At 60.2% G+C, this 13,981-nt stretch overlaps 1 protein-coding gene across 1 annotated transcript; it reads left to right on the forward strand.

The window, feature by feature from the left end:
* The first annotated feature begins 8,647 nt into the window (after nucleotides 1–8,647).
* Nucleotides 8,648–13,583, forward strand: ST3GAL2 (ST3 beta-galactoside alpha-2,3-sialyltransferase 2). Its single transcript, XM_026795685.2, has 7 exons — nucleotides 8,648–8,788; nucleotides 8,876–9,301; nucleotides 9,417–9,610; nucleotides 9,847–10,026; nucleotides 10,208–10,253; nucleotides 10,413–10,532; nucleotides 10,793–13,583. Exons 2-7 carry the CDS (start codon nucleotides 8,969–8,971, stop codon nucleotides 10,964–10,966), a joined length of 1,047 nt encoding a protein of 348 aa, XP_026651486.1. The 5' UTR covers nucleotides 8,648–8,788; nucleotides 8,876–8,968; the 3' UTR covers nucleotides 10,967–13,583.
* Nucleotides 13,584–13,981: the final 398 nt, after the last annotated feature.

The raw sequence follows: 13,981 nt of genomic DNA on the forward strand, positions 1-13,981 counted from the left end.
GTGTATCCCTAAGTGTCACGAGTCCTGCTCCTCGCAGGGTTCTCTGCAGGATGGAGGGGTGCCCGGGCGGGGGGCGGGTGTCGGTTCCCGGTGGTTGCCAGTGGGTGCTGGGGTGCGATCGGTACGCGGTGGGTACCGGGGGGTGTCGACGCACTGGGTGAGTTCCGGGGTGGGTAGCGGCAGATGCCGGCGCGCCGGGTGGATACCGAGATGGATAACGGGGATAGGTACCGGGGTGCCGATGTCCGGAGGTGCCGGTGCCCCGGGTGGGTTCTGGGATGGGTACCGAGCTGGGTATCGCATTGGGTACCGGGGGTGTTCAGGGGGCTGCCGATGCGCCGGGTGGGTACCGGGGTGAATCCCGGTGGCTGAGTACCGGGGGTTCCCATGCTGGGCACCGGGCTGGGGGGTGCCGATGTGCCGGGGCGAATCCGGGCTGGGCACCGGGGTGGATTCCTGAGATGCCGGTGGGAGAGGGGGCGCAGGCGGCCCCGCTCGCCTCCTACAAGTCCCACAAGCCCCGCAGGCGGCCCAGGACTACATCTCCCAGCCTGCCGGGCCCGTCCTCCGTCCCCCCCTTCCCCCCCGCCCCGCGCGGCACGGCGCGGCACGGCTCCGCACGGCGCGGAGGGCGGTGGCGGCGGGGCCCGGGTGAGCCCGGCGGCGGGGCCATGCCGGAGCTGAGCCAGGTACGGCGGCGGAGAGCGGGCCCCGGGCGGGGGATGCGGGCACGGCCCGGCTCGGCTCGGGATGCCGGTCCCGGGGAGCCCGCCCGGGAGCTGCCCCGCTGCTGCGGGCTGGTCCCGGGGCTGGGAGCTGGCCTCGGGCAGCCCCCACACGGGGTGCGTCGGCTGCATGCCCGCTGTGGTGGTCCCGGTTGCTGGTCCCGGGGCTGGGTGCAAGTCTCGGGGCTGGGAGTATCCCCCGGGGAGCAGTGGGTGCTGAGCAGCCCTGGCAGGATGTGCTGGACCCTATCCGGGGTGCAGGTCCTGGATGCTGCTCCCGGCGCTGGGTGCTGGCTGCCGGGAGCATTCAGCAATCCGGGGTGCATTGGGTTCGGACCCGGGAGGTTCCGCCGGTCCGGAGTGCTGGCCTGGGCCCTGCGGTGCGGTGCCGGGGAGCTGTGCTGGCCCCAGCCGCGCTGTGCAGCTCGGGGAGCAGCCCCAGGGCGCTGCCCGGGCAGGATGTGCTCGCCCCGGGCAGGATGCTGGCCCTAGCAGGGCTCTCGGGGCTGGTGGAGCTGCTCCCCTCCAGCCGTGTGCCCTGGGATCTTGGGGACAGAGCCGGGGGACCGGGGTGGGAGGGCGGGCAGCGAGTGGCCCCAGTCCCCAGCAGTGCCGGTGTGCACGGTCCCTCAGCAGCGGTGTGACACATGGCTGCGTGACACACGGCATCCATTGCCTGGGTAGTGGCAGCCAGGATTTCGCAAACAGCCTGAGCGTCCCTGGGGACAGGGTAGAAAACTGTGTCACCGAGCAGGGGATGTCCTTTGCCTGCTTCTTTGTGTGTGTGGGGCCACTGAGGCGGGCACTGCTGTGAGATCTCATCGGTGTGCTGTCCCATTGTTTCAGGGTGTTTCCCTGGCTGAGGCACGGCTGCCAGAGGGGGATCGACACCGCAGCCCGTATTTCAGGGCCTGGAGATTCAAGGGGTCCCCACATATTCCGGGGGCTTCAGCGCTGCTGGCACAGTGGGAAGGCAAGGCTTGCTCAGGCTCCAGCTGCAGAGTCTGAGCACTTATTCCAAAGCTCCCAAATATTTCCCTAGAGTGAGGGCTTCCCATGTCAGCAGGAAATTATTGGGGGGAGGATGGCACTTGGAGAGCGTGCAGGCTCAGGCTGGAGGAAGGGCCACGTCCCCGCCTGCTGCCAACAATCACAAAACGTGGCTGGGGGAAACCAAATCACAGCAAACCCCAAAACTTGCTGAGCTTCCCTCCAGGAAGACGCGTGGGCTCTGAGCTGGGAAGGCAGTTTTGCCTAGGAAAAGCCTCTCCTTTTTGTCAGGAAAGGCTCTCCCTGAGCAGCCGCACCGTGGCCAAGGCGGTGAGAGCCAACGGGAAGTTCCTCAGCGCTTTGGGTTTGCTTTTCCCTTTCTTCCCTTTTCTTTCCCTTCTGTCAGAAGCAGAAGTCGCGGCCTCAGCGGGGAGGGGAGTGTTGGGCTGGGGGGCGCCTTGCCCGCCGCCACCCCCCCTGGGCGCGCGTGTCCGTCTGTCTGTCCGTCTGTCTGTCCGTCTGTCTGTCCGTCCGTCTGTCCCCATCTGGCAGCGACAGCGGCCCCGCTGCCGGCTGGCTGTGTGCGGCATCTGCCTGTCCAAAGCGCTTCCCTCTCCAGCGCGGAGCTCATGGCGGTCCTTGCGAGCGGCGGGGCGCGCTCCGCTCGCCGCCCACGCCTCGCCGGCGCCGGAGGCAGGCGGGGAGAGCGGGCACGGAGAGCCCCGGCTGCCGCAGGCTGCGGGAGCGCTCGGCTTTGCGTGCCCAGACAAGCCCCGAACTGCCGCTTTTTGAGGAAAGGCTCCGATGGGCTCGGTGGTTTTGCTGCGGGCTCTCGGTACGCCGGACGCCGCCCGCTTTGGCACGCCGAGGTCCCGGCAGCTCGATGGCTTTAATCTCTTCCCGTTGCATTTCATTTTTGCACGATTGCAAGCTGCTAATTGCTCTCCAGTGGCTTGGCCGGCTTCAGTGCTTCTTCATGAGCCAGGATTTATCAGAGCCCGCCTGACCCCGCGGGGCTGGGACGCGATGGGAGAGGCTGGGAACCTCCTGTCCCTGCCCTGCTGGGCTCTGCCCTGGGCTCTGGGCTATCTCTTGGCTTCATGTCGCTCTTTGCCACTGGCATCTTCCAAAAGCTTTTTCTGGAAAGTGCAGGTGATTTGGGTCCCAGCTCCAAGGCAAAGTTCCCAAAGATACCCCCAAAACTGCACATGGATGAGTGGTGAATGTGTACAAAAATTTATATATATATATATATATATATGTGTGTGTGTGTGTGTGTGTATGTGTGTGTGTGATGTATAGTTTTTTTTCCTTACGGGATGGGTAGTTCAGTGTTTGAGCTCTACAATAACACCCTCAACAGTTGCTCTTGGGAAACCAGAACAAGCTGCAGTCACTTTGCTCCGGGTGTAACCGTGTCCCCAGCATAGGACTTTTGATCTGCAGCAGTAACTGGGCTAATTAGGAAGCTGCAAATGCTCCCCCTTCTCCCCAGGTGTCTGAGCAGAGCCCCAGCTTGTGGAGAGAAGTCAGGGGCTCTCGCCAGTGGAACTGCTCTAATTTTACATTTAATGGGAGTTGTTGGCTGTAACTGGGCTGTGCTGGGATTGATGCCCTCCGGCCTGGGGAGCCTTTCGTAACTCCTTTGCGATGAAATCTCGTAGGTGCAATTTCCCTAACAAGTTCAATGTCCTCTCCGTGCTGCCTGCAGGCAGAGCAAACCAGGGTGGTTTTATGGGCCACCCGCAGCGTGTGCCGAGGTTGCAGCTCTCAGCCTGGGTCGTTCCCCAGAGGAGAGAGGGCGGCTGTGGGTACAGCACCCATCAACCAGCCCTCAAAAGCCAAAGGAGAACCTTTGGTTTTCCACCACCTCCGATCCTCGGCGCAGTGAGACCCAGGGAGGAAGGCAGGGAGGTGCAGGGCCCCGTGTCCCAGCTCGCCTTGCCCGGGCACAGGGCCACAGCCTCCTGCTGCAGCATCCGCCTGTCCTGCACTCCTGCACATACTTTCCTGGTGAGGCATCAGGCATGAACCTAATGGGTCCAGGCTGGTAAAAACAGCAGCAGTGAGGAGGGGAAGTGGTTCCTTCCCAGCGGGGGGAGGCTCAGGGTGCTCTGGCAGCTCCGGATGCTGGTGGTGACAGGAGAGCAGGGCCCTGCCCCTCCTGGGGGTGTGGTGGCTGCCTGCGGTGGGGCCTCATCCTCACAGGCAGCTGAGGCTGCAGGGAGGCTGGTTCAGGGGTGTCTGTGGGGTGCAGCCCTGCTGTGGCAGGCAGGAAGGGGACAGACAGACCCTGCTGACCCCGGGCTGCAGCTGTGGGAGGGTGAGACAGAAATGCGGCCAGCAGTGGGGAGCTGGCTCCCCATGGGAGCAGATGGCTTTGCAGAGGGAGCTGGGGCAAAGATGGGAGAGAGGAGCAGGCAGTGGTGGGTGGCAAGCCCCAGACCCTGCCTTCTCTGTTCTGGGCTGGTTGGCCAAACCCGGCTGCTCGGTGGGACTCAGCTTGGTGGCACCTGGTGTGGTGGTGCTTGACCCGGGGTTCAGTGGTACCCAGCTGTGTGGTACTGAGCTGCTGGTACTTGAGTTGGTGCAAACTGGGGGTTCTGGGGTGAGTGCTTGAGGTGCACCTGGGTGCAGCTGGGCTGTCTCTGCCTCTCAGTTCTGCAGACATTCAGGATCAGGGGGGAGATTTCCACTCCCTTCCCTGCCTGTCCTGCCTCAAGGAGGGAGCTGCTGCTCCTGGCACAGGGAGCTGAGCATGACAAGGCCGTGCTGTGAGCGTGGCCTTGGGCTTATCAACACTCTGGAGTGCAGGGTCCCTTGTTTCCCCTGGGGAGACCCAGAATGGCTGGCAGGGGGTCAGGGAAATGGCACTGGAGAATGCTCAGGGATATCAGCCATACAGGCTGGGTAGTCCCAATGGGAGTGTGATCTGCAGGGATGGGCATCTGCCTTGGCTGCTTCTGCCAGTGTGAGTTTTGGGGGCAGAGTGCCCACCCAGCATTGCCCCACTGAGCAGCACAGGGTGCTCAGGCTGCTGCAGTTACCTGAGGTTCACTGTGGTTCAGCCAAGGGGTTCGAGATGCTGCTGGACCAGTCCCTGCAGGCCCATCTACCAGCAAGGGTGGGAGCATTCAATTCTGTTTTCCCACTTCTGGCACTCCCCTGTGTCCCTAAATCCCATAGGAAATGGCCTCAGAATGGCTGGCTCCATCCCAGCTCTGTGCTGGAGATTTGGCCTCCACACTTTTTCCTGGCCCTATCCCAGAGCTGAGGGATGAGCCTGAAATAACCCCTCTGGAGGCCAGACACAAGGAGAGGCTGGAATTGCTGCCCCTGGCATCCAGGGGTGCGAGTTGGGTTTAAAACACGGGAAACCCAATTAACTTGGCTCCATTAGCTGATTGAGCTGGCTGATAGGAGTATGATTAATTAAAAGGATGAAGAATTACTTACCAGGTCCTCCTTGCTGTTGGGATGTGGTGATGGCTTAATGCATGAAATTGGCTTCTTCTCTTAATACCTAGTACTTGTCTGGTGCCAGCCATCAGTTCTTCATGGCATCACCCCATGGCAGGGAGAAACATCCTCGTGCCAGCACTGGGTCTGCTCTCTCTCCCCTCCAGCTTCCAGGGAGGAAAAAACTCAAGGAGAAAATATAATCCCTCTAGATGGGTGAAGCAGGAAAGGACCTCCTTAATTAACTGCACTTTCCTTGCCAAGCCTTGCTGTGGCTGTGGAAGCCCAGTGATGCAGAGGGACAGGCTGTGGTCCCTGCCCACGCCGCCCCCGGCGCTTCCCGCGCTGTTCCCGGCTAACAGGAGCTGACGGCCCCACGGGGGAAAACAGCTCCTCACACTCTGCCCGGGGCTGCAACCTCTGGCACTGCCTGGGCCATGGGCAGAAAGAAATTGGAACGGTTTCATGACTTTTTGTAGTAATCCTGCTGACTGGAGTCATGCCTGAAACAAGGACAGGTCACCACTCACTGTTTCTGTCTGGCATTGAAGGAGGTGGAGAAGACTGAACTCAGATCTGCTCCTTCCCTGCCAAAAAACCCCAATCCTAATTCTCAGGTATTCCACCCATGGCAGAGATGCCAGTCCAGTCCAAGGGGTCCCCGTGTGCTTCCCTCTCCTCCGCCTGCAAGAGCCATGCACCGCTCTAACACCCAGTCAGTGGTTTGGTGGTGGCAGAAGTGATGTCTCTGCACAGGGACCATGGGATGAATAGCCCCATGTCCCACAGGATGGCATTTCCCAAAGTCTCCTGGGAGAATTTTCAGACCATTCATGCCTGGGAAGAGCAGCAGCCAGTGCAGACAGTGCTGCCACTGCTCCTCCACTCCCCTTCTCTCCCTTCTGTCCCCTTCTGTCCCTGCAGGCATCTCCCAGTGATGGCTCCCTCCTTTGCCCACCCTGCCATTTACTGGCCTGGAAATTCATGCCAACAGCCCCAGGATATCTTAGACATGATCAAACAAAGCCAACAAGACCTGAAGATGCCGAGTGGGGGTGTATCAATGGTGTTCTGTCTGACAGGGAAGGGGCAGGCATCCTCCAGGCCCTGGGGCTGTCGGTCACATCGCTCCAGCGTTCATCCTGAAATCAAAGATTATATGATTGGAAAAAGCCATCCACCTGTAAAAGCAGCAGAGCAATTTGCCAGGACCTTTTAATAGCCTCGCTTCATTATCTCCTGCAATCAAAAAGAAACTTGTGTTTGATGAGTACATGGTCCTCAAGAGGCAATTTAGGATCCTGGGGATGAAATTGGGAATGGAAGGGTATTTAGTGGCATTGATGAGTTGCCAAGCTTGCTCACCACAGAAGAAATCCTGAAATCCCTTATTAGTTTAAGAAGCAAACATCCAAATCTGGTGCAAAAAGCTCCTGCAAGTGGGGTTTTGTTTGTGGAGGCAGCTTGGATAGGATTGGGTGGGGAGGGCATGGATGTTGCTGGGGTGTGTTTGTATGTGTGGGTGCCCTGTCCCTGCTGGGGGCTGTAAGGACCAGTGCAGATGGAAATAACTGCCAGCTCCTGCTAGGAAAATGATGACTCAAACCAGCCGCTGGGATTTCAGGCTTCTTTTACCGCACATGAGCCGGGCTGGAGGGGGTTTCCCTCCCCCTCTGCGGTCGGGGGCAGCTCCAGGAGGCCCCAGGATGGGGGCCGTACGAACTGTGCTCCAGATGGTGTCAGGGCTGGGATGCATCAGGCAGGACCCGGCTGGGGAGCCGGAAAGGGATTTTCCCCCTTTCACCAGGAACAAAAATAACACAAGCACGTGATAGCTCATTTCCTTTAGCCTTTAAAAAGCCCCGTGGGATGGTAAGCAGCGGGAGCAGGGGAGGGGGACCAGCCCATGCTGCTTGGTGGCCCTACCATATTAGAGCTGAAGAAAGCCCCAAAATTGCCTTTACCTACGAATCTTTCCAGCGTTTTGCATCGGGGGGGGGGGGGGGGCGGGGGGTGTTATAGCTTTTTACTGGCTTTATTCCAAACTCCCTAAATGCAAAACCCCTCTGTTTAACAACCACCCTGCTTTCTCCGCTGGCAGCAGCCCAAGGAAGTGATTGCAGTCACTGCTGGCCATGCGTGTGCCGTGTTGGCGTGTTAAAATTCCCTGCCAGAGCCCAGGAAAGCACCTGAACCGGGATGTGCTTTCTGGTTTTGGCGCTTTCCTTTAAAGTTGTCCTCACTTGAATAAATATTTGACAGAGGGTTGTTGGTTTGGGCAGGAGGTGTCCGTGCCTGGCAGTGCAATGGGCTGGGGGAGCCTTTGGGGTCCATGTTCTCCTCCCATCCCAACAAAGAGGTTTTTGGGGGCTTAGCAGTCTATTCCTGGAAAGCAAGCCAGCGTTTTCCAGGAGATGCTTTTTCCTAGGGAGGAAGCGTCGTGGTGCCTGCCAGCTCCTAATTACTGCTGCCGGCCCCGGCACTGGCTTAATTGGGGCCAGGGCTGAGCCGTCCAGGTGATGCCTCTGCGGGGTTTTCGCCCCGGGCGGGGTCACCCCCTCCCCAAAAAGGCCTGGAGGGGAGGTCATGTCTCCAAACCCTTGGGATTCTGGACCCTTCTCCAGCTCAGTGACTGGGTTAAAAGGAGATTTTCAGCCTTTTTTTTTTTTTGACTTGGCCAAGGAGCGCTGTCTGGCTTTGCCCACCCCCTGCTCGGGGGGCTTGGCCGCTCCTCCCGCCCTCCCCGGGCGCAGGCGCCACCACCTCTGCCCCGGCTATTTTTACCCGCCAGGATCACGAGCGAGCGAGCGAGCGAGCGACCTTCCCCAAGGGACGCTGCCACTCGGGGGGACAGGGACAGTGCCGGCGTCCGTGCCCGGGGCGCCCGTCAGGCTGCGGAGCGGCCGCTCCCCGGCTGCTCCCCCGTTCTGTCCCGGCTGCTCCCCGGCTGTCTCGGCGGCGGCGGCAGCCGGCGAGGAGGGTTTTGGTGGGGCTGCTTATGGCGTGATAGAGAAGGAGAATTTAGCCTACAGAAAGGAGCCGCTTGTTCGGCTCCGGAGGCGAGTTCATGGCTGAGCCTTTGTCTGGCAGGGACAGGGAGGGCACAGTCCGGGAGCTGCTGCGAGTTCCCCTGGCGAGGATAGCGATGCCGGCATCTCAGCTCCCTGCGCCGGCTTGTCCCCTTCGGGTATGGCTCGTAGCCTGCAGCCCCGTGCCTGGGGCGGGCTGGGAGGCATTTTGGGGCGTTCAGTGGGGAATAAAGTCCTCAGCCCCTGCTCGGCGCAGCCCCTCTCTGCTGTCTGTGTCGCCACCCCTTGACGCGCCGTCCCCTTCTCCTCGCTCCAGGCCGGTGTGGTGGTGGCTGCATTCCCGAGCCAGCGGCTGAGGGCAGCGTGCCAGCGGATCAGCTAAACCCGGGCATGATGAGCACCGTGGCAGCCGAGCGCCAGCCGGGGCCGGGACCTGGAGGAGCCGCCGGGGCGCGGTGCCGCGGCTGAGGCCGGCGCGCCGAGCTGTGCCGGAGCCCGCAGCAGATGCTCCCTGCCCGGCACGCGGAGCCACCGGGGGCCCTCGCCGCGGCCGGACGAGGCGGATGGAAAGCTGCAGCCCAGCAGGTAGGAGCCCGGTGCGGTGGGTCCTGGGAGGCTCTGCACCCCTTCCCCACACCGCTGCCCAGGGAGTTACAGCGCTCGTTCCTGCAGGGAGCCCCGCTGGCCGGCTGACGCCCTCCCGCGCCCTATGCCCGCGCCCTGTGCCGGAGCGGGCGCCGTCCCCGGCTCAGCCACCCGACGACCATGAAGTGCTCGTTGCGCTTCTGCTTCCTCTCGACCGCCTTCCTGCTCGTCTTCGTCATGTCCCTCCTCTTCACCTACTCCCACCACAGCATCGCCTACCTGGACCCCGGCGGGCTGGGCGGCATCCACCGGGTGAAGCTGGTGCCCGGCTACGCCGGGATGCAGCGGCTCAGCAAAGGGGGGCCGTACCCCCGGGGCTGCTCCTGCCGCCGCTGCCCGGCCGAGGAGCCCGGAGCCACCGACTGGTTTGATGGGCGCTATGACGGCACCGTGTCCCCAGTGTGGACCAAGGAGAACATGGACCTACCGCCCGACGTCCAGAGGTGGTGGATGGTGAGTGCAGGGACGGGAGTGCCACAGCGTGCTCTGGCACGGGGGGCACAGATTTCTCCTCCACCCAGAAGGGAGCACTGGCTGATTGCCCCCCGCCCTCCTTCCCTCCTTGCAGATGCTGCAGCCCCAGTTCAAGTCCCACAACACCCACGAGGTCCTGAGCAAGCTCTTCCAGATCGTGCCGGGCGAGGATCCGTACCGCTCCCGTGACCCGCGCCGCTGCCGCCGCTGCGCCGTGGTCGGCAACTCCGGCAACCTGCGCGGCTCCGGCTACGGCCCCGAAATCGACGGGCACGACTTCGTGATGCGGTGAGGGGGGTCAGGGAACACTGCCAGGGCCCTGCCCACCCGGGGAGCACAGGGACATGGGGTGATGCTGGCACCACCGGGTGCTGGGAGGAGTGGGAGGGAGTCCAGCCTTGCTCTCTCCCCTGGGTGGGAAGCTGCTGCTTGGCAGCATTCAACAGCTCGTGGGGATCATCCATGTCATCTGCAAGGCAGGGGGCATTGGGACAGTGGTGTCATCCTCCCTGCTCTCTCCCCAGGATGAACCAGGCCCCCACAGTGGGCTTTGAGGGCGATGTGGGTGGTCGGACCACACACCACTTCATGTATCCCGAGAGTGCCAAGAACCTGCCCGCCAATGTTAGCTTTGTGCTCGTGCCCTTCAAAACCCTGGACCTGCTCTGGATCGCCAGTGCCCTCTCCACTGGCCAGATCAGGTTGTAAGTACCCAGTGGGCACTGGCAGCACCAGGCTGGTGGCTCACCTAGCTCAAGGACATCTCCCCTGGGAGTAATGGGGATTCATTTGTTCCTCCCTCCAAGAGCCCCCCTTGGCAACTCAGGCTGGAGTTGGGGGCATGGGACCCCCAAGAGCTCACCTGCCTCTCCACTCTTTTCCCAGCACATACGCACCTGTGAAGCCTTTTCTGCGTGTGGACAAAGAAAAGGTACGTGGGGCTCATCCCTGTCACTGCCAGGAGCAGCTGTATGGCCATGGCCCCTGTCACCTCATCATTCCCCAGGGTTCCCAGTGCTCCTGCACGGGGTCCTAGTGCCAAAGGGAGCACGGCTGGGGCTGCTGTGCTCACCCTGGTCTATCCTCCCAGGTGCAGATCTACAATCCTGCCTTCTTCAAGTACATCCACGACCGCTGGACGGAACACCACGGGCGCTACCCCTCCACTGGCATGCTGGTGCTCTTCTTTGCCCTCCATGTCTGCGATGAGGTGGGTGATGGCTCCTTCAGCTCCTGGCTGGCAGGGAGGGGGTTTGCTGTGGTCCTGAACCTTGCAGGGTCTTTGGGTCAAATGGCAGCAGTCACTATGGTTGCCTGACACCGCAGTGATGGGCACCCTCGAGGGGTGGGAAGGCTGTGCAGGAGGATGGGCACCTTTGAAAATCACCCCAGCAGTGCAGAGGTTGCTGAGACAAGCATGTCCCAGCCTGGTGGGGGGGTTCTGGCTCACTCCCTCCCTTGTTATGGCAGGTGAACGTCTTTGGGTTTGGTGCTGACAGCCGGGGGAACTGGCACCACTACTGGGAGAACAACCGCTACGCCGGGGAGTTCCGGAAGACAGGGGTGCACGACGCTGACTTCGAGGCACACATCATTGACATGCTGGCCAAAACCAGCAAGATCGAGGTTTACCGGGGAAACTGAGGGCTGAGTCTCTGTCTTCCTGCTCCAGCAGCTCCTGCTGCCTGCAGGGGCAGAGGGTGAGGGACTCCCTGGTGGCCTCAGGCAAGGAGCACGGATGGGCAGCGCAGTTCCGCATTGCTGACAGAGCCACCGTGGTGGCATTTGGTGCCTCCAGCAGCCAATCAGGTTCAGAGCTAAAGGAGACTTTTTGCTTTTTTTTAATTATTATTATTATTATTAAGAAACCCAGCTGAGAAAGGATTTATAAACACAATCAGCGACTGACCAGGCGGCAGGGGTGGCCGCCTTGCATCTCTCTACAGTCAAACCAAATGCTGCTCTTTTTAAAAGAAGACAACGCCCCCACCCCGGAGCCGCGTGACTTTGGGGAGCCCCTCGAGCATGGCGTCCAGGCCGAGGGGGCTGAGGGGGCCGTGGCGGCTGTGCAGCCTCACCAGTGGAACCAGCTGCTTCTTTTTTCCTTTATTTTGGTGTTTTTCTTTTACCCCTCCTGGTGCACCCGATGCCGTCGTTCCTCCAGGGAAGGCTCCTGGCACGGAGGCAGGGCCCAGCTCACGGATCCATGGTGGGGAGCCAGAAGCTTCGGGAAGCCGACCATTGCTGATACTCTGCTGCAGGCTGGCAACTGCTGGCACAGCTGTGCAGGGAGATGAAGAGGAATCTCAACTTTGGGGGGCAGCATCCCTACTCTTCTACCTGAGGACTGGGGAAGGGTAGGACAGATTTCAGGAATGACTGTACAGGAGGCAGCTAAGAAACTTACATGAGCAGCAGCCTGGTCACTCTTGCTGAGCTCTGTGAGCAGTTGCAGGATGCTCAAGGGGTTGTGGGATGCAGCAGGGTCAAGGAGACAGGATTTCCTTTGCTTTCAGGCTGGGAAGAAACAGATCAGAGATTAGTGGGTGAGTGAACTGCGCTTTTGCTTTTGTGTTGCTCTAAACAGCTCTGGTGAGAAGCTGAAATCCCAAAGTCTTTGCTCCTTTTGCCAGGGTGGTGCTTGGTTTACACCAGTCTGGTACAGCTGGGGCCCTCAGGGTCCCCAAGGCTTCCTGGGCTGGCCAGGCAGCCTATGACATGGGATGGGGAGATGCTGAAGGAAACTGCCTCCCCAGAGGTGTCATTAAAACCACTTTCTTTAGGTCAATCAGGTGGGTTTTTTTTTAGGAGATGCTGAAAAGCTCAAGAAAAAGGCAACCATGGGAAAGTCCCCCAGAGAGGGACCCTCTGCCTGCACAGCCAGTGCTGAGAGTGGAGCAGGGGCTGTGGGGCAGTGCCCATCTGGGGAAGCTCTGCCCATGCTGCCTTGCTGGTTGCAATAGTTAATTTGAGGAACAATCACTCTAGGGTTTTTTGGGCTTGGAGATTTTTTTACCCTTTTGTATCTGGCTTTTCTGTAGCAGCCTCTTACCTGTTTCTCCACTTTGCTTTGGTTGTTTTTCAGGGTTTTCTTTTATTTTTTGAGGTTTCTCTTCAATTGCAAAACACGAGGGTGTGGGTTGGTCACCTGGAGCAGGCAAGTCAGCAGCCCCTGGGCTGGGGAAATTCGGCTTTTCTGTCCACAGGGATTTAAACTCCTGAGTTTTGTGGTGGGTTTTGGTCTGTAGAAGTGGAGCCGCCCTCCAGGGTGCAGGCAGCCCTGAGCCACAGCACACAGGCTGCTGTAAGCCCTGCCCTCCACCTTCCTGGGTGGTTTTTGCTGATCTTTTGTTTTGTGGCTTTTTTTTTTTTTTACGGGGGAAGAAAATTCAAAACCACAAAACCACGAGCAACAATGAGTGCCTTGACCATCTCCCATGGGTGACGCCTGGCTGTGCCCGTGCTGGCGGCAGGGACGTGGCCGATGTACCTGGCAGTTGTGCCCACTGTACCTGGCAGTTGTGCCCACTGTACCTGGCAGTTGTGCCCACTTCCTTCCTTGCACCACGCTGGGTCTGAGCTGGGCAGCGCTGCTGGGAGAGAGGGACACATCCAGGCCACCACGCTGGTGTCTAGAAAGGCCAAATCCAGTGTGATGAGGCTGGACCAGCTCCTGTTGCAGCTGAGCAGGGCCAGGCCTGACAATCACAGGGTGAGCAGTGACGCTGGGTACCAAACCCAGGTACCAAACCCTCCAGCAGCAGAGCACCGGCACCCAGCGTCAGGCGCGCTTGCAGCTCCTGGCTGCCCTGACAGTATTTTTTTTTGCTAACTTCCTTCCCCTGCTCCCCTTTTCTCTGTTGTTTTAATTATTATTATAATATTATTTTTTATTTAAGCTGTCCCACTAGGACTGGCGAGCACTCGTGTCTCCCTGGCAGGGCGGCCGCAGGCAGGCGCGTGCTGCACGGCCGGCGCACCACTGTACTGTACATAGAGGAGCTGTAGGCACAGGCTACGGGCAGGGGCAGGCAGGGAGGAGGTGCCCGGGCTGGCACACCTGGCAGAGGCTGTCTGCATCACACAGGACCTGATCCGAGCACCTCCTGCCCCACTGGGAGAGGGACAGACCAGTGCTCTGAGCTAGGGCTCGGAGCAAGGCAGGCAGCTTGGCCCGTAGCCTCTGTGTACATGGGTACTTCTGCACACAACTGTCTTAAACCAACTGGTTTTTTAAAGTCAATAAAAATCATGCATCAAATCTACTTGGTGGTTTTCTTCTGATAGCTCTGTCTACTGTGCCTTTGCCTGCACCCAAACCTGGGCATCGGTGGGGTCAGGAGAGGAGGGAAAGGGAATGAGAGGGTTGCTGGGCCATGAAGATGCTCTGCTCTCCCCTCCTCTCCTGGGCCAGACACCAGCCCCCAGCTGTGGTTACCATCCCCTCACTGGGGCAGGAGAACGACTTGGCCCCGTGCCAGCCTGGGTGCCCAGCAGCAGATCCCCAGCACAACCCCTCCAGCCTGAGCCCAGCAGTTGGTGATGCCACTGCTCACCCAGACCCCACATCCATGTCCCAACCACCCTGGACCCTAAAACAGAGGCTCTGGTCCATGCAGCCCATGTCCCTGAGCCCCACCACAGCAAAGGGAATGACTT

Source organism: Zonotrichia albicollis, chromosome 13 (assembly GCF_047830755.1).
Source record: "Zonotrichia albicollis isolate bZonAlb1 chromosome 13, bZonAlb1.hap1, whole genome shotgun sequence".
NCBI lineage: Eukaryota > Metazoa > Chordata > Aves > Passeriformes > Passerellidae > Zonotrichia > Zonotrichia albicollis.

Coding starts and splice junctions, on each gene's coding strand:
- ST3GAL2 (XM_026795685.2), top strand. CDS start 8,969: ATGAAGTGCTCGTTGCGCTTCTGCTTCCTCTCGACCGCCTTCCTGCTC. Junction 10,027..10,207: donor TCCACTGGCCAGATCAGGTT/GTAAGTACCCAG, acceptor CTCTTTTCCCAG/CACATACGCACCTGTGAAGC. Junction 10,533..10,792: donor CCCTCCATGTCTGCGATGAG/GTGGGTGATGGC, acceptor TTGTTATGGCAG/GTGAACGTCTTTGGGTTTGG.